This window comes from Chionomys nivalis, chromosome 22 (assembly GCF_950005125.1).
Source record: "Chionomys nivalis chromosome 22, mChiNiv1.1, whole genome shotgun sequence".
NCBI lineage: Eukaryota > Metazoa > Chordata > Mammalia > Rodentia > Cricetidae > Chionomys > Chionomys nivalis.
In genome coordinates this window covers 14454005-14477075 of record NC_080107.1, presented here as the reverse complement: position 1 = coordinate 14477075, position 23071 = coordinate 14454005, and the positions used below count along the sequence as shown (strand labels likewise).

The 23071-nt window shown below is 40.1% G+C and overlaps 1 protein-coding gene across 5 annotated transcripts in view; it reads left to right on the top strand.

The window, feature by feature from the left end:
- The window catches only part of B3galt1 (beta-1,3-galactosyltransferase 1), a 489297-nt gene extending 466720 nt beyond the window's left edge, over positions 1–22577 (top strand). For all 5 annotated transcript variants that reach the window (XM_057755705.1, XM_057755706.1, XM_057755704.1 and 2 more), the window contains one exon: positions 17630–22577. In XM_057755705.1, coding sequence (XP_057611688.1) covers positions 17859–18839 — 981 coding nt within the window. In that variant the 5' untranslated portion in view covers positions 17630–17858 and the 3' untranslated portion in view covers positions 18840–22577. The remainder of the gene's footprint in view (positions 1–17629) is intronic.
- Positions 22578–23071: the final 494 nt, after the last annotated feature.

The following is a 23071-nucleotide window of genomic DNA, read 5'->3' as shown; positions in this document are numbered from 1 at the left end:
AATATATAGGACTGATTCCATTAGTTTTGAAATAGGACTCAAAATAATACCACCCTTCTGTCGTGAGCTGAAAAAAATCTCCCTAGACATTATGCGTTTTCCATATAGTAGGCACACTGACATTTTTCTGGTTTATAAACATATCCATTTATATCGGCTTCAGCTCCTCCCCCTGTAACAAAGCAAATGAGGACGATTTCGGTTATTGTACAGTTCACCAATTTTTAAGTTGTCACCGCAGCTGTTTATACCAAAGTTCTGGTGACAAAAAACTACTAGCGGTCTCTTTTAAGTAGAGAAATCACACACAGGCCCCTCTGTGGAAGAGCTTCTAGGTGCCCCCAGACAAAATAGCTACCTGCCCTGCCTGTTTCTAAAAGCATGTATTCTATAAGGCAGTGATGACTGTAAAGGAGGCAGAGCATTTATTTAACATAATGAGATGCTTCCATATTCATATTTCCCTGGGAGCGTTGGGTGCGGTAGCGGGTGGGGGTACCACTTCTCCAAATTCTAGAACTACAGCAGTACATTGATTTTGAGAATGCGGTATCTTCCTCTCTAATTTGAAGTGCACATTCTCAGCCGCTGCTGTGAAAGAGAAAGTGACTTTCAGATTGCAAAAGCCCTGAGCTCAAGCAAAGACCTCCTCCCACAGGCCACTCCTCCCCCAGGGTAGCCCCATTCTTCTAAAGGCAGGGATTTATAAAGACCTTTGCCATAAATGTCAAAGAGTATAAAACTGAAAAGGAGAAAGGCCCAAATCTTTTTTTTTCCCAATATGGGGAGGAAAATGATTTCAATTGCCAATCCCTAATGAATAATACTTTTTGCTTCAGGCTATTTCCTTATTGTACGTGATCGACTAGGTAAATTCAACCCTGGGGCCTCTCTGAAAAGACTCATAATTAAAAATTTAAAGGGAACAAATGAGCTCTTTGGCTGTCAGCAGCACAGGATTGGGAACTTTTACTTCTGCCAGCATCCAGGCATTGTCTCCTGTGAGAGCCTGGTTTCTTCCATAACAGGGAGACTGGCTAAAAGAACAGCTAAGAGCAGCCAGCGCGCTGTGACTTGGGGAGATAATCAGTCAGCAGGTTGGATAGTATAATGCTTATGAAATTCTTCCTTCAAGGCCTGTTATCTAGTGTTAGCAGTGTTTTATTTCTTCCTCTCCTGTGCTTATTTACGGCATAATTACAAACGGGAGAGGAAGGGAGGGAGCCAGGCATGAATATAGCCATATGGCAGATCAACGCAGCCTGCTAGAAGCTCCGCCCTGTGGGGCTCATTTGTCCATTAGTTATGTTGCAGACTGAGTCGTATTTCCACACAGATTGAAGAGGCTTTGATTTCACTCAGACACCTTTGCTTTCTCAGAGAAGACCTTTTGCCCTACTTCGTATCATGATGCAGGACACACAACCAGCACCTCACCCATTTCAAGAGTCCTCCCGCATCCCTCTCTTCCTTCAATATTTGTTTGTTTTCCTAACTTGCCTAGCTTTTAGTGAGTTTTCTTGCTTTCAAATGCTTTATTTTCTTTCTGTTTTCAAAAACTCTTTGAATGGGTCCCTGTGTTGAGTTCTCTTTCCGTAGCATGTGCTTGTGTGCATATTTAAAACTGACTCTGAGTAGCAGAGAAGCCGATGGTTTGGGTTGAGAGTGAAGACATGTGGTGGCTATGCAGAAGCCAAGTCAGTGTCTCTGGAAGTGTGGGTTTACAAGATGAGCCACAATCCTAACTTACCTTCTTCAGCAAATGTGAGATCTTTCAAGACTCAGAAGAAAAAGACAAGGTTAGTGGGAGCAAAGGACTGCTTTCCACTATGGCACAGTCATCAGGTGGTCCTACACTCAGCTGACCTTTCTTTCCTTAATCTAAATATAAACCAAATTTTCAGTTCCCGTTCACACTTGAGTTTCGTTCTTCCTTGAATGCTAATTGTGAATGTTTCACCCTTTGAAATCCTGAAAATTAAATGTGCAGGAGGGAAGCTGTGTGGCAAAACCTCTCCTCTTGCTGCTCCCCAGGAAAGTAGAAAATACGCTAAACTGGGCCCCCATGAAGAGGTCCCCACACCTCAGGATGTAATTTTATTTGGAACAGACTTCGTGGTTGTGATTCAGATGACGTAAGGTCATTATGGTGGCCCTAATCCAATATGACCATGTCTTTGTAGAGGGGAATATGCGGCACAAAGATACATGTTCAGGACAACAGCACATGCAGATGGAAACAGAAATCAGGCTGACGTCTACAAGTGGCAGGGGCGTGGGAGGGAGAACCAAACTACCAAAATCCAGAGGACAGCCCTGGAATAGAGTCTCCCTCGTGATTCTCGGAATTTTCTCAGTGTCTGTTGTAATGCCCCCCCCCCCCCCCCCGTCTATAATTTTGTTAATTTGGATCATCTCTCTCAACCTTTGAGTTAATTTGGCTAAGAGTTTTTTTGTTGAATTTCTTAAAAAATAAAATTTCTCATTTCATTAACTCTTTTTTATTTTTAATTAATTTAATTTTTGTCCATCTGTCTGGTTTTTTGTTTGTTTGTTTGTTTGTTTGTTTTGTGTTTGTTTTCATTTCACTGATTTTAGTCCTGGGTTTATTTCTTGTTGTTTACTCCTTTGAGGTATTATTTCTTCTTATTCCAGAGCTTTCAGATGTGTTAATAATTTGTTAAAATAAGATCTCCCCAGTTTTTGCTGCTATGAACTTGCTTCTGAAAACTGCCTTCACTGTGTCCTGTAGGTTTGCGTGTGTTGCGGTGTAAATTTCATTCAGTTCCAAAATGATTTTAATTTCCTTCTTTATTTCTGTCTTCATCCATTTTTCATTCAGTAGTGAGTTGCTCAGTTTCTTTTTTTTTTTTTTTTTTTTTGGTTTTTCGAGACAGGGTTTCTCTGTAGCTTTGGTTCCTGTCCTGGAACTAGCTCTGTAGACCAGGCTGGTCTCGAACTCACAGAGATCCGCCTGCCTCTGCCTCCCAAGTGCTGGGATTAAAGGTGTGCGCCACCATCGCCCGGCGAGTTGCTCAGTTTCTATTCATTTGTATACCTTCTGCTATTTCTGTTGTTGATACCCAGTTTTATCCCTTGTTTTTCAGATAAGATGCAGAGTATTGTTTCAATTCTCCTACATCTGTTGAGTCTCACTTTATGTTCCAGTTAGTGATCAATTTTAGAGAAAGTTTTGGGAGCTGCTGAGAAGAAAGTATATTCTTTAGTGTTTGGGGGGGGGGGATATTCAGTTAGATGTAGATGTCTGCTGTGTCCATTTGACTTGTGGTGTTATTTAACCCCAGCTTATCTTTGTTTAATTTTTGTCCAGATGATCTGGGTAAAGGGGAGTACTGAAGTCACTATCTCTATGAGAGAGTCAATATGTGATTTTCACTGTATTAGTGTTTCTTTAATGAACTTGGGTAGCCCCTTATTTAGTGCATTTAGAATTGCAATAGTCTCTTGCTTGGTTTTTCCTTTAATGAGTATTTAGTGTCCACCCTTATCACTTCTGATTAGTTTTGAAGTGTATTTTGTCTGATATTCAAATTGTTCCAGCAGCTTGCTTCTTGGATCTATTTACAAAAAATAAATAAATAAATACCATTTCCTATTCTCTTACCCTGAGGTAGTGTCTATTCTTGATAATGAGGGGTATGTTTCTTCGATACAACAGAAAGATGGATCCTGTTTTCAAGTCCAATCTGTTAGTCTGTGTCTTTTTGTTAGATAATTGAGAGTTATCATGAGCAGTGTTTATTGATTCCTGTTGTTTGCTTGTTATGGCGTGGGTTCTTCCCTTGTTTTGATCTTCTGTTCTGTGATTGTTTATTCTTTGTATCCTCTGGGGTGTGATTAATCTCTTCAGACTAGAGCTTTCCTCCTATGGCATTTTGTAGAGCTGGATTGCTAGAGAGATGTTGCTTAAATTTGGTTTTATTGCGGGATGCATTTATTGCTCTGAAGGTTGTGATTGACAGTTTTGCTGAGTAAAGCAGTCTGTAGTCTCCTAGAGTTTGTAGAACATCAGGATGTCTCAGGGTTTGTAGAACATCCATCCAGACACTTCTGGCTTTCAAGGTTTCCATTGAAAAACTAGGGGTTATTCGAAGGGGCCTGCCTATGTAGGTAACGTCATCTTTTTACCTGGCAGCTTTGAATATCCTTGTTTTGTACTTTTAGTGTTCTGATTATTATGTGTCATGAGGAATTTCTTTTCTGGTTCTGTCTATTTGCTCTTCTATAGGCTTCTTGAACCTTGATAGACACCTTCTACTTTAGATTCGGAATTTTTCTTCTATGATTTTGTTAAGAATGTTTTCTATTCCTGTGACCTGGGTTTATTCTCATTTCTCTATCCCTTCCGTTCACACATTTGGTCTTTTCATAGTGTCCCAGATTTTCTGGATGCTTTTTTGCCTGGAACTTTTTTTAGATTTAATATTTTCTTTGACTAGAGTTTCTATTTCTTCTACCATGTCCTTAAAATCTGAAATTCTTTTTCCCATATCTTACAAGTCATTAGTTAAGCTTATCTCTGAGATTTTCGTTTTACATCCTAAGGTTTCTTTTCAGTTTTATTTCAATTTAATTTATCTTTAGTGATTCTATTTCTATTTTCATGTCTTGAAATGCTTTCATTATTTCATTCAATTATTTGTGTTTTTATGTTCTTCATGAAGGCATTTGTTCATACCCTTGTTAATGTGCTCAAACATATTCGTAAACTGCTCTTTCAAATTCCTTGTTTGTGCTTCAGCTAAATCACAGTTCTCAGTCTTCTGGAGGAGGTGGATGTCTTGGCTATTTATATCTGTGGGTGTTCCATGTTTTGCTATTCTTGTTCACTCTGAATGCTTGGCAAGTGTGGTGGAGGTGGGGGTACATGGTAGGGAGTGCTTTGTGGGTCAGTGATTGACACAAAGGCAGGAAGATGGGCCAGGAAGAAAAGATTTAAGGGGAAACAGGAAAGAAGTAGGGGGACTAGTGTCTACACCAAGAGGGGGAGTCCCAGGGAGTAGAAGTAGGATGGGTGATGGCTTCCTTCAGGCAGGCTGCTACAGGACTAAGAGTAATTCTGGGGAGCCCAGAATGGAGAACAGAAGTGATAGTGAGTATCATCTACCTACACACCAACGCATTGTGGTCAGTGGGGTTTCCTGGTAGGAAGTGTTAAAATTTGAAGGCAAATGAAGGGAACTAGAAAAAAAAATCATCCTTAGTGAGGTAACCCAGACCTCAAAAAATAAGCATGGTATGTACGCATTCATAAGTGTTTATTAACTGTAAAGAGTTACCATGGTACAATACATAGACCCAGAGAGAGGTAACAAGGGGGTCCAAGGGAGGCCAAATAAGTCTCCCTGGGAAGGAGAAATAGAAGAGATCTCTTGGGTGGACTGGGGGCGGGTGGGCATGGGAACTTGAGGGATCAGAGTAGGCGTGGGTTGAGGGGCAAAATACTGAAGGAGATGATGGAAAGCTATTTTTTCCGGGGTCAGGTAGAAACTAAATGCAAGGGAAACTCCCACAAACTTACAAGGATAACCCCCAGCTAAGACTCCTAGCAATAGTGGACAGGTAGCCTGAACTGGCCATCTCCTGCCATCAGATTGATCAGATCAGATCAGATCCCAGTTGTCATCAGAGAGTCTTTATCTAGTAACTGATGGAAACTGGTGCAGAGACCAAGAGCCAAACAGTAGGCCGAGCTCAAGGACTCCTGAAGAGAGGAAGGATTACAGGAGCCAGTAGGGTCAAGGGTATCACAAGAAAACCCACAGAAACAACTAACCTGTCTCGTAGGAGCTCACAGAGTTCAAACCAATTACCAAGGGCTTGTATGGGACCAACCTAATCCCTCTGCATATCTATGTGACAGTTGTGTAGATTGATCTGTTTGTGGGACTCCTAACAATGGGAGCAGGGGCTGTCTCTAATGCTTTGACTGACTCTTGGGAACCTGTTCCTCATACTGGGTTGCCTTGTTCAGCCCCAATACATGGGGAGGTGTTTAGTCTTATGGCAAATTGATATGCCTTGCTTTGCCGATACCATGGGAGGTCTGCCCCTTTCTGAACAGAAACAGAGAAGTGGATTGAGAGTGGGATTGCAAGGGGAGGTGGGGGAGGGGATCTGTTGCATTCAGGATGTTAAATAAGTGAGAGAGAGAGAGAGAGAGAGAGAGAGAAGAAAGGAAGGAAAGAAGGGAGGGAGGGAGAGAGGGAGGGGAAGAAGGAAGGAAGGAAGAAAGGAAGGAAGGAAGGAAGGAAGGAAGGAAAGAAAGAAAGAAAGAAAGAAAGAAAGGAAGGAAGGAAGGAAGGAAGGAAGAAGGGAAGGGAAGGGAAGGGAAGGGAAGGGAAGGGGAAGGAAAGGAAAGGAAAGGAAAGGAAAGGAAAGGAAAGGAAAGGAAAGGAAAGGAAAGGAAAGGAAAGCAAAGGAAAGGAAAGGAAAGGAAAGGAAAGGAAAGGAAAGGAAAGGAAAGGAAAGGAAAGGAAAGGAAAGGAAAGGAAAGGAAAGCAAAGGAAAGGAAAGGAAAGGAAAGGAAAGGAAAGGAAAGGAAAGGAAAGGAAAGGAAAGGAAAGGAAAGGAAAGGAAAGGAAGATCTGGCAGGATAACAAAAGATCACCTGCCCACATCCCAGCCCAGTGTGGTGGCTGGAGATCCCTGGTAGAAGATGTTTCTGCAGAGTGGCCGCTGTCACAAAGGAATCAGAATGAGCTAGCAGGAGGACTGATAGAGTCAATGGGAAAGAGCTAAGAGGGTCCTGCCTTTCAGACTCTTAACAGATTACTTGGCACCTAACTTCCTTGGTGAGAGACTATTTTCATTGTCTAACATGTCTCATGCTTTCAACAGCTGAAAGGATATACAGGAGCTGTCTGGGAAGCCCAGCCAAGGTGAACAGAAAAGTTCGTCATCACCCTGCCTGTCCCACGCTGGACATGGACACTCGTGTGATCCGAGTTCAGTAATGACGCTGACCACTTACTTCCTTTGGCCTTGGCCTTTGGCCAGAGAAGAGAATACTTTTTTTTTTCAGCATGTTTAGGGGTTTTAAAAATTAAATTATTCAAACTAACAGACAATCTACCATGCCATTTCTAAGAGAAACATGTGCTTCTTAAATTGAAAATTCTGCCCCATTAACTCTCTGAAAGGTGAAAGGGGGTTGTTTACTGGGGAGCTCTGTGAATGAGCTGATCTGCAGTACAGTGAGGCCCCTGGAGGGAACATCATTCAAATGTTCTAGCTGAATGTTCCTATTGGAGGAATTTGTATTTAACGGATGACAAGTTAATGTCTCTTCAGTGTCTTGAAGTTGTGGCAAAACTGCTAAAAGGCGTGATAAATGTTACGTGCGCAACTTTCTATTTCAGTGATATATTAACTCGCCCATTAAACAGGATTCTGAAAAAAAAACTTACCCAGCTCGCCAGAAGGCTGCGCTCTTGGAAGTCAGCACCTTCCCCAGCTTCCCAGCTGGCTTTGTTTTTCCTTTTGACTTTTTAGTGGGTCTCAGGCTTTGAGTCTTTGAGGAAGAAAAGAGGTTCACAAACATCTCTGTGTTCTTCTCACAAACCCAGAAGGACAAACCAAAACACTGAGACAAATTCTTATCCACTTAAAAGAACCAAACTATCTTGATGCTCAGGGTCCCAAGTCATGAACTTTCCAAGCTGACAAAATCTTCTTGTCTACTGAATTTAGCAAATCCCTTCCCTCAGAAACAAAGGCTCTAGCCATGCTTGTGAAGACCTCTGACACATACAGAAGTAGATAGGGTGTTACTTTTGCTTTTATTTTTTATATGCAAGGCCACAGGAGACAAAGAGACTCTGAGTTACTATGTATCATGATGCAAGGAGCAAATAAGACCATGCCTGACCCATTATCACCCACTTTGTCGGCATCCATGAGGTCAGTCTATAGAGCTCTGGGGATGATGTGGCTCATCTTCAGTCCCAGGACTTCCTCACCACGTCCTGACCCAGAGGCATATCTTTGTTTGTCCCCTAGCTATAGGGACACATTCTCGCTGACCATTCTTCAGGTTCGATACTGGTTCCCTTTCACATTTCTCACTCTCTGGGTTATGTGCCCAACTGGGTAAAGGCATTTAGTATTGATGGAGGTATGATACTGTGCCTGTACTTGTTCTCACATCTGATGAAAAAGAAGTTCAGGAGAAACAGTGATTGACTCGGTAAGCACATGGACTTCTGGACTTCAACGAAATGCACTGCAAAACGTTTCCAACTCCTTCAAATAATGGTTTCTCCTCGGCCCCACCACCACCTTTAAGTGGTAGTGTGTCTTTGCAGTGGGCCTGTCCCACTAAGCGGAACTCCCCACAGTGTTGACTCGATGCGGTGTATCCCACACCAGGATGCATGCAGTGTCCTGGAGTTTACATGTTTTCCTCATGCTATGCCTTTTACATATACTCTTGGCTTTGCTAGGATCCCCAAGCTCCTTCCAGATAATTCTTGGTTGTGCCTCACACTCCAGCTTGGCTAACTTGAAATGAAAATCCCATGGACCACAAAGAGTCTAAGGTGTAGCACCATAGACTAGGATGAATTTTCCATCCACAGTGCCTCTCATACCATTGGGCCGTAGGAAGCTGGAGAGTGGCCACTTCTCTGGTCAGTCACCAGTTATGATCTTGAACAAGCTGCTTAGCATATCTGAGTTTCCCTTCTCTCACCTGTAAAGTGGAGGAAGACATGCCTTTCTTGAAATTCTGTAAGGAACAGTGCTATATAAAGCAAAATAGAATGCCGTAGAATACAACACATTACAGGACACCTGACCTATGCAGTTTATTTTATTTTTTATTTATTTTATATGTGCACGTGTGTTTTGCCTGCATGTATATCTATACATCCATTGCATGTCTGGTGACTGCAGAGGTCAGAAGAGGGAATCACATCTTAAGGACCTAGATTACGAAATCCCATGTGGATCCTGGGAATCGAACTGGGTCCTCTGGAAGAGCAGCCAGTGCTCTTAATTGCTGAGACATCTCTCCAGCCCATTGAGATATGCATTTAAAATGAGAGATACTGAGGCCATTTGTGGGGGGTGCATTTCTGTGGTATCAGCACTCAGAAGGCAGAAGAAGAAGGTCACTTGCTTAAGGCCAGCCTGGGTTGTATAACAAGACCTTGTCTCTCAAAGCTCAAAATAATAATAAATTTGGAACCACTGAAGCGAAAACTAGCAATAATGATGTTGAGATTTATCATGTGCATTAGCTGTCTAGAGAAGAGTGTTTATTTTTTCCTGTGGAAAGTATTTATTTATAAGTATACATAAAAGCTTTCTTCACATGCTCATTTATCTCTCTTGTATTTCTAAACGTTCATCTACCTGTGTTTACACAATCCTTTTGTCCAGACAAAAATCTGACTGAAAGACGTCATGAAACTAATTCTCACTCCCCTAAGAGCTAGGAGTGTGAAATAAAGAAATTCTTAATATAAAAAAATGGATTGCTATTGAAATTAGTGGACAGGATTTGGAGAAGGTCAAATCTTCCATCGTATATGAGACTACACAGGCCAGTAAATGGCGTCTCAGCTCAGAATGGTTTATGGATGATGCTCGCTACAGGACCACTTTATTTCTCCATAGCCCGCCTCTCCCTACACTCGCCACCAACCTGCCCTCTGTCTTTACTCAACTCTCCAGTCTCCTGTGCACATCACGTTCTTTGAATGTGCTCTTCCTTTTGTCTGTGCAACCACTTCGAGATAATTCCTAGTTGTGTTTGAAGCTTCCACTTAGCTCGCTGTTTCTGATTCCCAGACTCCATTCATTGTTCCATGACTGCTTGACTCTAGGATGGATAAAGAATGGGGCCCATTTTGTGGCCTGTGCAAAAAATGGCCTCTGGAGTTTTTCTGTGCCTTTTTCTCAAGTGTTCTTTTCTCCAGCTCACTCCTATGCACTCCAAAAGCCCCATGTTGACAATTATTTTAATTGTTTGCTTCAAATCAAGTCTCTTAGCCTAAGACTTCCCAAGACAGCAATTTGAGTCCAAGTTTTCTTTTCCCAATACTCTGTAGCTAAAAGGCGTTAGAAGTATTTGATTAATTGGTAGATTCACGGTTAGTGAATTCACAAATGAATGAACAAATTTTGAATGAAGACAGCTGTGAAATGGGGGATAGTAATTTGACTCTGTAGGGACAGGAAAGGAACCGTAGAAAAGAATATCAAACAACTGAAGAAATTCTCCATTACTCGTTTGATTAATTTCCCCTGAAGATGACTGGCTCCACATCAGACTGTTTCAGAGTTCCTTGACGTCTTAGTAATAGTGGGCTCACAATTTAGTGGGGAAGTATACAAGGGCTAGGGATAGGAGGATGATACAGTTAGGCTTGTAAGAATGGGAAACCCAAAGTGAGAGCATGGTAAAGAAAAGTTTGGCTTCCAATCTTGAGACTCATTCACCAGCGTTTGTAATTAGAATGAGATCAGTATTTGTGTACGGGAAATTGAAAAGGCCCATATTCTACATTCTCCACTATTAGTTCTTCTCAGTTTCTTTTCTTATATCTCAAGCAGTGGTTCTCAACCTTCCTAATGCTGCGACGCTTTAATACAGTTCCTCATGATGTGGTGACCCCCAACCATAAAAATTATTTTTATTGCTACTTTATAACTGCAAATTTGCTACTATTATGAATTGTAATGTAAACATTCGATATGCAGGATATCTGATATGTAATGGCAAAGGGGTAAAGACCCAACAGTTGAGAACCAGTTGCTCTAAAGTATCGAAACTTCTATATATGCTTGAAGCCATTCATCGTGACCTCCTGTTATCAGCTTTAGTGTGCCTTAAAGCAGAAATGTTCTCCAGGAGACCAAAAATAGTGGATTTTCTGTTACAGAGCTCTTGCTACTAGCAGAATGGATGCCTGCCTCTACCCAAAGTCATGTGGCTTGAAACCACTCTGTTATTAAGTTAGAACAAAAAAACAGATGAATTATTGTTGATCTCTCAGTTAGCTCTAAGTTTAGACAACAGTATGGGTTTTATCTCTGGTGTTGCGTATCTTGCCTCTTTGTTTCAATATGGCATCAAATTTAGAATTACGATTTTTCCACCCACAATCCCAATTAAATTCCTTCAACATGTATATTTAAGCACACATCCAGTTTGCATTCTGTTGATCTGATAAACACTATAACCAAAAGCAACTTTGAGAAGAAATGGTTTATTTTGATTTACAGATTACAGTCCATTTCCAAGAGAAACCAAGGCAGGAGCTTGGAGACAGGAAATGAAGCCGAGACCGCGGAGGAACTACTTACTTGCTTGCTCCGCTTCTTACATTATACACCCCAGAGTCACCTCCTCTGATGGAACCACCCACAGCACACCGAAATCCTCCAACATTCATTGCTTATTAAAAAAAATGCTACACAGGCATGCCGACAGGAAAATCTGATGGAAGCAATTCTTCCGTTGCGTTCTTGCCTTCTCAGGTGACTTTAGTTACTGTTAAGTTGGTAAAAACTTACCAGCCCAAGCTTGTAGTTGTCCCTGAAGGAGACTTTGATAAAATTAGTATTCTGCCTTCCAGGGCTATTGAATTCTGCTCTTACTAGGGAGGAATAAATATTTATTTATTTATTTGTTTGTTTTTGTTTTCAATACATCCCATCTCCAGTTTCTCTTCCTTCCACTCCTCCAAAGAACCCCTCCTCCCAGCCCCCCACACTTCCCCTCTCCCCCTAGATCTATTTCTCCATTTCCCTTCAGAAAAAAGCAGGCCTGGAAGGGATATCCACTGAATACAGCATAACAAGATACAATAAGGCTAGGCCCAAATCCTCGTATCAAGGTTGGGTGAGGCTACTCAATAGGAGGAAAAAGGACAAGAACAGACAAATCCAACCATATACACAAAGGACCTAACTCAGACCCATACAGGCTTCTTGATTGCTGCTTCAATCTTTCTGATCCCCTTTGATCCTCACTTAATTGATGTCTGTGGGCCATGTTCTTCTGGCATCTACATTTCTTTCTTCCCCTCTTCTATGGAGTTCCTTCAGCCCCAAATGGGAGGAACCCAATGGGGATTTCCAATGTGGGCTCTCTCTCCACCTAATGTCTGGCTGTGAATCTCTGCATCTGCTCCCATCAGCTGCTGGAGGAAGCTTCTCTGATGGCAGTTGGCCTAGGTACCCAACTATGAGTATGTAAGGCGGCGTACACCTTTAATCCAAGAACTTGGGAGGCAGAGTATCTCTGTGAGTTCAAGACCACTCTGGTATACAGAGCAAGTTCTAGGACAGTTAGGGCTACACAAAGAAAACCTGTCTCGAAAACCGTGTGTGTGTGTGTGTGTGTGTGTATCTATATATAATTAGAAAATCATTTTAATAATATTTATTTTCTATCATAGGTCTCTGAGATATCCAGTTTCTGGTTCCTGGTCATGCAAGCAGTGTCATGAATGGGTTCCCTCTCATGATGCGGGCCTCATTTGGTCAGCCACTCCCATGAGTTCTGAGCTTACATTCCCCCAGCACATCTTGCAGGTGGGATAGATTGTGAGTCACAGGTTTTGTAGCTAAGTTGGTGCCCCAGTTCCACCACAGGTTACAAAGGATGGCTGGTTCAGGCTCTGAATCCTCCATTCCTAGGAGTCCTTGTTAGGATCACCCTCATAGAATCCTGGGCTTTTTCTACTGCACTAGGTTCTCACATCGACTCCCCAATGTCCCTCAGTTTCAGTTGTCTTTCACGTATTCTCTCCGTCCATTCCTTCCCACACACCCGATCCCTCCTCTTCTCATTTCCACCGCCACCAATCCTCTGGGAAAATCTGTTCTCGCTCCTATTCCCAAGGAGAGCCCTGTATCTCCCTTAGAGCCCTCCTTGTTGACTCCACCTTTCTGGGTCTGTGGATTGTAGCATGATTATCATTTACTCAACAGCTAATATCCACTTAGAAAGGAGTGCATACCGTGTTTGTCTTTTCAGGTCTAGGTTACCTCATTCATAACGATTTTTTTCTAGTCCCGTCCATTTGCCTGTAAACTTTATGATGTCATTTTTTTTTTTAAGGCTCAGTAATACTTCATTGGTTGTACCATGTCTTCTTTATTCGTTCTTCTATTGAGGGACATCTAGGTTGGTTCCAGTTTCTATCTAATATGAATAAAGCTTCCATGAACATAGTTGAGCAAGTGTCTTCATGGTAAGATGGAGCATCCTTTGGGTTATGTGCCTAAGAGTGTTATAACTGGGTCTTGAGGTAGATCAATTCTCAGTTTTCTCACCATATTGATTTCCATAGTGATTGGATAAGTTTGCACTCCAACCAGTAATGGAATATGTTCCCCCATGCTCTACATTCTCACCAATAAGCACTACCACTTGTGTTTTTGGTCTTAGCTATTAGGACAGATGTAAGACAGAATCTCAAAATCATTTTGATTTGCATTACCCTGATGGCTAAAGATGTTGAACATTTCATTACACGTTTCTCAGTCATTTTAGATTCTTCTGTTGAGAATTCTGTTTAGATCTGTACCTCATTTTTAATTGGGTCATTAGTTTTCTTGATAGCTATTTTCTTATGTTCTTTATATATTTTGCATATTAGCCCTCCATCTTTTTGTGGAGTTGTTAAAACCTTTTCAAATCCAAGGACTTGGGTGGTAGTTGCAGACAGGTGTCTTTGAATTTCAGGCCAGCCTGGTCTATGAAGCAAGTTCCAGGACAATCAGAGCTGTAATATAGAGAAACCTTTTCATGAAAACAAAAACAAAACAACCAACAAAACAAAAATCTTTTCCCAGACAGGTGGTGGTGGCGCACGCCTTTAATCCCAGCACTCGGGAGGCAGGGACAGGCAGATCTCTGTGAGTTCGAGGCCAGCCTGGTCTACAAGAGCTAGTTCCAGGACAGGAACCAAAAAAAGCTACGGAGAAACCGTGTCTCGAAAAAAAAAAATCTTTTCCCATTCTGTAAGCTGCTACTTTGTCTGATTGACATTGACCTTTACCTTACAAAAGCTTTTCAGCTTCATGAGATCCCACACATTAGCTGTTGATTTCGTGCCTGTGCTATCTGTGTTCTGTTTAGGAAGTTTTCTCCTGTGCCAATGTATTCAAGCTATTTTTTCTCTTTCTCTTCTCTAAAGTTCAGTGTATTTGGTTTTATGCTGAGGTCTTTGATTCCCTTGTACTGAGTTTTGTGCAGGGTGATAGATATAAATCTATTTGCATTTTTCCATGTACACACATCCAATTAGACCAGGAGCATTTTTGATGGCGCTTTATTTTTCCATTTGTATTTCTGCCTTCTTATCAAAATTCAGATGTCTGTAGGTGTGTGGAGTTATGTGTAGGTCTTCAATTTGATTCCATTGATCAAGGTGTCTGTTTTTATACCGATATCATGCAGTTTTTGTTATTTTAACTCTGTGGTACAGCTTAAAATCAGGGATATTGATACCTCTGGCAGATCTTTTATTGTTCAGGATTGTTTTAGCTATCTTGGGCTTTTTGTTTTTCCATATGGAATTGAGTATTTTCCTTTCAAGGTCAGTAGAGAATTGTGTTGGGATTTTGATGGAGACTGTGTTGAATTTGTAGATTGCTTTTCGTAGGGTGGCTGTTTTACTATGTTGATCCTACCAAACCATAAGCATGGGTGATCTTTTCGTCTTCTGATGTCTTTTTTAATTTTTTTCTTCAATGACTTAAAGTTATTATCATACAAGTCTTTCGTTTGCTTGGTTAGATTTACCCTCAAGAAATTTTGTATTATTTGTGACTCCTGTGAACGATGTCGTTACAATTATTACTTTCTCAGTCTGTTTGTCATTTGTCTATAAGAGGCTACTATTTATTTTTATTTTTTTATTTTTTGTTAATATTGTATCCAGCTACTTCCCTGAAGTTGTGTATCAGCTATAGATATGCCCTGGTAGAAATTTTGGATTTGCTTATGTATGCTATCATATCACCTGGGAATAGCAATAATTTGCTTTCTTCCTTTCCAGTTTGTATCCCTTTGTTCTACTTTAGTTGTCTAATTGCTCTAGCTAGAACTTCAGGTACTTTATTAAATAGATATGGAGAGAGTAGACAGACTTGTCTTGTTCCTGATTTTAGTGGGATTGTTTGGGTTTCTCTCCATTTAATTTGATGTTGGCTATAGTAAATAGACTTGCTAAAAATTACCTTTATTATGTTAAAGTATGTTTCTTGTATCCATACTTTCTCCAACACTTCTCTAATGCAGTAGTATTGTATTTTATTACAGGCCTTTTTTTTTTCTGTTATCTAATGAGATGACCAAACAGTTTCAGCACAGAATTCTGCAACATTCTCCAAAAAAACCTAATGCAAATACTCCTCAAATTATTCCACAAAATAGAAACAGAAGAAATAGAGCTCAATTTATTTTTGGAAGGCCTGATACCAAAACCACACAAAAATACAACAAAGAAAGAGAATTACAGACAAATTTCCTTTTGAACATAGATGCAAAAATGCTCAATAAAATACTTGCAAACAGAATCCAAGAACACATCAAAAAGATCATCCACATGACCAAGTAGGCTTCATCCCAGAGAAGTAGGGATTGGTCAATATATGGAAATCAGTTCAAGTAATCCACCATATAAATAAACTGAAAGAAACAGAAATATTTTTTATGAATGTACTTTGTAATCTGACACATATTTTTGACTGGGATAATATTTATAAGCTCTAGAAAACCCATAACAATTTTAGAAATGATTAATGTTTTAAAGAACAACTTCATTTGAACACTTTGAAACTTTTTGAAATATTTAAAACTTTAATTTGTCTTTGTTTAGAATATTGGCTACAATTTATTAAGGATAATGGTCAGGGAAAAAACTAAACAAAGGAGATTACATTCAGAGTTCTTGTTTTGAAAAGAAAAAATGGGAAATGTTACAGGATACTACTCTTGTACATTGTAAAATATGTCACTTATATTGGCTTAATAAGATGCTGTTTGGCCAGTAGCAAATCAGGAAATACAAGTGGGGTGACCAGAATAGGAGAATTCTGGGAAGAGGAAAGGCAGAGATACAGTCACAAGCCAGATACAGAGGAAGCAAGATGAGAATGCCTTACTGAGAAAAGGCACCAAGTCACATGGCTAAACATAGATAAGAATTATGGGTTAATTTAAATTGTAAGAGCTAATTAGTAATAAGCCTGAGCAATGGGCCAACCAGTTTATAATTAATACAAACCAATGTGTGTTTATTTTGGGACTGAATGACTATGGGACCAGGTGGGCCAGAAACTTCCATCTATAGTCTTCTGTCACATAGTCATTGAATTTTTGGACTTTAAACTTAATTGTCCTTCACATTATACTCATCCAATGTGTATAACCACATATCAGTTTTTTAAAAAAGGAATGAATGGAAATGTCCAGTGTGTAATTTTCTTAAGGAAATATATAAGGACATTGAAAACTGAAAATCCTGTACTAGAACAACTCTGAAATCAGCATAACCAGGATGCTAAGTTGGTAGTTTCCATGTATTGGCTATTTTCATGTAACTATAACTAAAGTACTTCCGAGAAAACATACAAAAAAGAAAGATTTATTTTGCCTTATGGTTTCTGAAGTTTGGCTTTATGTTCCTTGGGTTTTTGCTCCTTTTAGACAATGAGACCATAGTTTAAAGTATTCAGTCAAGACACATGGAGCATAGTATAGAGGAGACTCTAGACTCCATTTAAATTCATCAATGGCCAGAGTCCCAGGTGATAATGGTTGGAAGTAAAGAACTTCCTTTGGGTGACCTTCCCAGACTTAGCTTATCATGGCTGGCCCCCACATACACAGTATTTAAGATTCTTGCCATCAAATTTAAATAGTAGTCTACTAATGATATCCATGGCAGTTTAGCAAGGCATATCTCTTCCCATAGTGATATATAAGACTCAGGTACCATTCTTCTGATCAGTCGTTAGAGTTATGAAATTCCAGTCTTTTTTTTCTCTTGGCTGTTCATTATGAGGGAGGGTAAGAGCTGTGCCCAGTGCCAGATCAGGACCAGGCAGTAGTTCTTCCTGCCTGAGCTAAGAAAGCAAAGTACTAGCAAAGGTTTGCAGGCAGTGATCAAGACATTTCCAAATGCACAATGGGAGAAAGCAAAGCAATGTTAAGAGTTGATTTCTTTATCAAAATCAAGCAATTAGAAGCTCAAAGTTTGACAAGTAGAAGAGATATGAATGGTGTGTGAGCTTTTCAGAAAGTTTTGAGAGCCCAACAGTGTCTAAGTGCAATGATAGCCTCTTTTAAATAAGAAGATTCCTTCCAGGAAGTTACTGATGTTAGGTAACTAGCCACCTGGTGCTCGTGCTCATGGTCAGTGTATTCATGTATTAAATATAAATATGCATAAACAGTTTCTGTTCATGCCACAGGAGAAGCTAGGAGGTTATGTCAGGGTTTTTTTTTTTAAGGCTTATGGAAATGAATGGCCATGTTTGTTTTTGTCATCACTGATAATTCTTACGCCTTTATTGTATTTATTCAAGAATATGAACATGGCTAAGTAAACCTGAATACAACTGTGCTTTATTGATTTTGCAGAGTTCCAAGGAAGATTTCTGAGGCATGGAGCGTCCATTAGGGTGGGAAGAGAGAGAAGTGAGTGCTACGAAACCAGAGCATAGCTAAGGTGCACGGACACCTAGCAACCGACTCCTCTCCTGCTGAATTCATTGCTTGCTGAATAATATGCTGCCTTTGCAAAAGGACGCGAAACTCGTGCCCGAAAGACGTGTTCTTCAGTCTTTGCACTAGACCTGTTCTCAAGACCATGGCTTCAAAGGTCTCCTGCCTCTATGTTTTGACCGTTGTGTGCTGGGCCAGCGCTCTCTGGTACTTGAGCATCACGCGACCTACTTCTTCCTACACTGGCTCAAAGCCATTTAGTCACCTAACAGTTGCCCGGAAAAACTTCACCTTTGGCAACATAAGAACTCGACCTATAAACCCCCACTCTTTTGAGTTTCTGATAAATGAGCCCAACAAATGTGAGAAAAACATTCCTTTCCTTGTGATCCTCATTAGCACCACACACAAGGAATTTGATGCGCGCCAGGCCATCCGGGAGACCTGGGGGGATGAGAACAACTTCAAAGGGATCAAGATAGCCACTCTCTTCCTCCTGGGCAAAAATGCTGATCCTGTTCTGAACCAGATGGTGGAGCAAGAGAGTCAGATCTTCCATGACATCATCGTAGAGGACTTCATTGACTCTTACCACAACCTCACCCTCAAAACCTTAATGGGGATGAGATGGGTCGCCACTTTCTGTTCAAAGGCCAAGTATGTCATGAAGACAGACAGTGACATTTTTGTTAACATGGACAACCTTATTTATAAACTCCTGAAACCCTCCACCAAGCCGAGAAGAAGGTATTTTACTGGTTACGTCATCAACGGTGGGCCCATCCGGGATGTCCGCAGTAAGTGGTATATGCCTCGGGATTTGTACCCTGACAGCAATTACCCGCCATTCTGTTCGGGAACTGGCTATATCTTTTCCGCTGATGTGGCTGAACTCATTTACAAAACCTCCCTTCATACCAGGCTGCTTCACCTTGAAGATGTGTACGTGGGACTATGTCTTCGAAAGCTAGGCATACACCCTTTCCAGAATAGCGGCTTCAACCACTGGAAAATGGCCTACAGTTTGTGTAGGTACCGCCGCGTCATCACCGTCCACCAGATCTCTCCAGAAGAAATGCACAGGATCTGGAACGACATGTCAAGCAAGAAGCATCTCAGATGCTAGGGTTTTTATTGATGTACATACGTTTCTTTTCTAAGCAATGGAGACTAAGGTGTTGGTATTTTGCGGGTGTCACCAAGGGAAAATGAACTGGTAAGGGGTTTTGTAAAGTCTTTGCTTCCTGTTCCTGGTTCCTTTCTTGGATCACTAATTTACAAGTATTGGGCTCAGTCATGGAAACAGTAAGTGCGTTAGGAGGGCCAGATTTTATTCTCAGGTCCTAAGACGTTGTCATTTGTTTCCAAAAGTGACTCTAAATAACTGCTAGGATTTGTGCTCTGCGCATCTGAGATCAAAATCTGGGTCAGGAAATGGAAATTCACACTAAGGTCTTCATATCATTGCTGCAAAAATAAATAGTAACTCTTTAGGGGGGGAAAAAAAAACAAGCCAGAAAAGATACATAGTCAGGAAGGCACACTGGATGTGATTTTGGAATTTTGCATATATTGCCACGGAATGTATACAGAATCCGTGATTCTACCAGTAATTGATTTTATCTTATCCCTGGTAGGGAGATTGTGATGAGATAGATGGGAATTGAAACTTGAGAATCAATTATTCTGTATGAATAGAAAACACGTAGGCTTATACTTTCAAGGATTAAATCTGGCCAGCAGGTGAGATGTACATAAAATGCTACTCCAAGTAAGCAAATAAACACATTTTTTTTTCAGAACAGATATTACATGGTGCCACCGAGGAGACTGCCAAATGTACTAGTCACCTGCTTCCTTCCATATAATGTCTTTAAGTGCATTTTACAGTTCTTTGATCAGGCAGGTGTATGTCTCCATGTGTAGAAAATAAGTTAGTAGGAAGTTCAGAAACAATACATAGCAGTTGATAAAATGCAAATCTAGGCATCCATTGTAACCAGCATAAGCTTAGTAATAGTGCACAATGTCCCTCTCACATGTGTGCAAAGCATGTGAGAAAAACCTTTAACAGGTACCAGTGTAATTGAAAGATGTGGCCCTGCTACCAAAAAAAAAAAAAAAAAAAAGAAAAGAAAAAAGAAAAAAAAAGAAACCCTGTAATATGCTCATGACATCTAAAGCATTTAAATACTTTTAGCAGCAGAGCTGTTCTGAGATGTTCTGGAGGTTCTGTGGCTGAGATCCAAGGGAAGGAAGAACAGGGAAGCCTGAGTTCAGATCCCACTGATGCCACACATTTACACGGACCCTATGAACAGGCGTCTCGTGGTTTTTTTTTTTTTTTTTTTTTTTTTTTTGTACTTCTGTATGCTCACTTGCAAAATGGCTAAACAGAAAATCTACCTCACAGGTACTGTGAGAGCAAATCATGTTTGCTAATAAGTATTTTGAAATCTTTAGTTTAAAAGGTGCTACGTAATGCCATGTATCGTGCATTATGCTAAATGCTAAAATGATTACAGTCATTATAAAGATGGTCATCAGTTGTGGAACGTCATCTTAATATAACAATTTACCCAAATAAAGATTGACTGTGAACTCTCAGTGTACCTAATTCTTCCAAGACTTGATATTTCCTTGGCTATAAGTTAGCTGATTGTGGAAGCTTCAATATCTCTGCCATGTTTCTCATTTGGGTGACAAATTTGTCACTCTGGTGTGTTGCCTTGGTATCCCAGAATGTTGAAAAGCATTTGCTTTGCTTTGGGAGGAGTTTTACGTTTGCTTTGCATAAATCATAGGAATCATTTGCCATGAATTCTTCAATTTTTTTAGGATGAGTAGAGCTACTCCTTAGAAGAGGAGTAAGCACTCAGCACATCTTCCATTCATTAGGGAAATCATCGTTGTCATGCAAAAAAAGACCCGCAGCTAAAAGTGTTCCTTTTATCTATTTTATTTGCACCTTGACATCTGGAATACCCACATAGAAGCTGATGGTGGTAGTGATAGGGAGACAAAAGATAGAAATGGAGCCCCTATAATCTCATCAACCCTTGCTAGGCAACACCAGATCTCTCATTAGTCCCAAAGTACTAAATGACACAGGTCCTCCCGCTTTTTCATTTGATTTGATCCCTGAGCAATGTCAAGGGTTCAGAGAAGAGGTGAAGCAGGGTAAGTTGAGCCACCCTCCCATCACCCAGCCTCAAACGTTGTGAGCACCAATCACTAGGAAAGCCTCATAGCCTCCCAGCTGCACAGCTGAATGCAGTCTCTGTCTCCTACTATGGCCTTGCATCTACCCTGCTCAGCCAAGTCACTTTTCATGTCAAAGAATCTCACATTATAATAACCATGTGTGTCCACCTATGAATTGTTTTATACCTATGTGTGAAATATGCACAGAGCCCTGGTCTTGAAAAGAAGCAAACACCAGAAAATCGTGTCTTAAAGAACTATTTCTTATCTTTTTTTATGCTTCATAGTGCCCGTATGACAAACATGTAAATAGACATCAACGATTACATGTACATATTTTAAAAGAGGTTTTTTCTTCACTTCAAGTGTATGTACAGCTAGAATCTGCTTGATGTGTAACATTTTCCTCTGCATGGAAGTCGATGAGGCAAGGCCATTTGTCCAGGATTTCAATAGCCTTAAGCATGTTTGCTCTTCTTTGTTTTTTGGATGTTCAAAAAAAAAATGTTTAACTTATCAAGGAAAAGCTCTAATTTTCTACTTTTGTTAGTTCTATGACAAGAAACTCTTCAAATTACTGTCAAGGTTATTTATTAAGCCATTCTTACCATTTATTTAAGAAAAAAATAATAATGACAGTATTCTGGGGCTGGGGGTGTAACTCAGTGGTAAAGCACTTGCCTAGCGTACAAAGGGCTCTGGGTTCAGTCCTCAGCACTGCAATAATATAGTGAAAATAATGATGGCACTATTGAACCAGAAGTCACTCAAAAAATTTTGTAAACACTGTCTAACTCCCCATTATTTCTTCATTATGTACTAGATGACATCAGCATCTATAATCTTAAAGTGTCTTCATTTATTTCTTAGAGGAAAAAAATGCTTTCTCTTTGGTGCCTCATTTATGTGGCTTTGTGTCTTCTTGGAACAGTTTCACTATATGAAAATGTAACAATGTACTTTTAAATAACCAGGTTCAAAACATGAAGATCATTTTTGATTTGAATATTGATTAAATACAGGAGAACAAAACCCCTTATGTGATGAGAAACGGAGGGGAAACGAACTCTTTACAGAGAAGCCGAGGAAGGAGTTTTTCAATCAAATTTCTTCTAACAAAAGACAATGGGATATTTATGTACAGCATCTGGAAATCATTTTCTACCTTTCCTAATATGTGGGTTCAGTGCGGGAATTGATTGTATCATTTCTGTAAAGGTGAAGATACTTTTTTTATAAGCAACAGGTAACTTGTGAATGGAAGAAATAATTTACTAGACGCGCTTGGTGATAATTGACCTTTAGGTATATTGTTATATATGAATGATTGTATTTATGTATTTATTTGTTCAAAATTGTACATATGGTTTTGCCAAAAGTAACTGTGTGTTAAAGTGCACTCTCTGGGTTTGTAGTACTATTTAGGGTTACATGGGTTGCCAATCAAGCTGCTAATCAGAATACTATTTTTTGTATCAGTGTTACAACGTGTGACAAATAGACAGCGCTGTCTTCTCATCACTTTCTTTAACTTCCTCTTGAAATGTAAACTGTTGGTTGAAAGCACGATGCCAATGTACAGCCCCATCTGTCAAGGGGAAGATCATGCTTTCATAAAGCTGATTTTTTTTTAGTTCCTGGGACAAATAAACAAAAGAAGAACTTATCCCATTTTCTTCTGCTTCTTTTGCATGGCTCTCTTTGGGGAGATGTGATTGTTGAGAATAGTTTGTTGGTATACAAAAGAGTTCCAAAATAGCCCAGAATGGAGTATAACAAAGGTGTATTTCTTAGGGGATAAACTCACAGAAATAGTAGCCAACCGCAGTCCTCTGTATGCATTGAGAACTGAAACTGAATCCAGCAGCCAAGAGGTCTGCCCATGCTTTTCATCTGTATTTATAGTACATGAGAACACACACAAAGTGGGCTGGTATCCTAAAGGCTATTGGCTGAAGGAGTTCCCTCAGCACCTCCCTCTTTGTCTATATAAGAGAGTTCTAAGCATAATACAAAACTATATACAATAAGAACAAATGTCAAGTATTGCCCAGGGAAAAGAAGAGGTAAAAACATACATAAAAATTAGAATTACAACCAGCATCAGCAACATCAAACAAGAAACATATGCTAAAGGTTTCAATACTTATCATA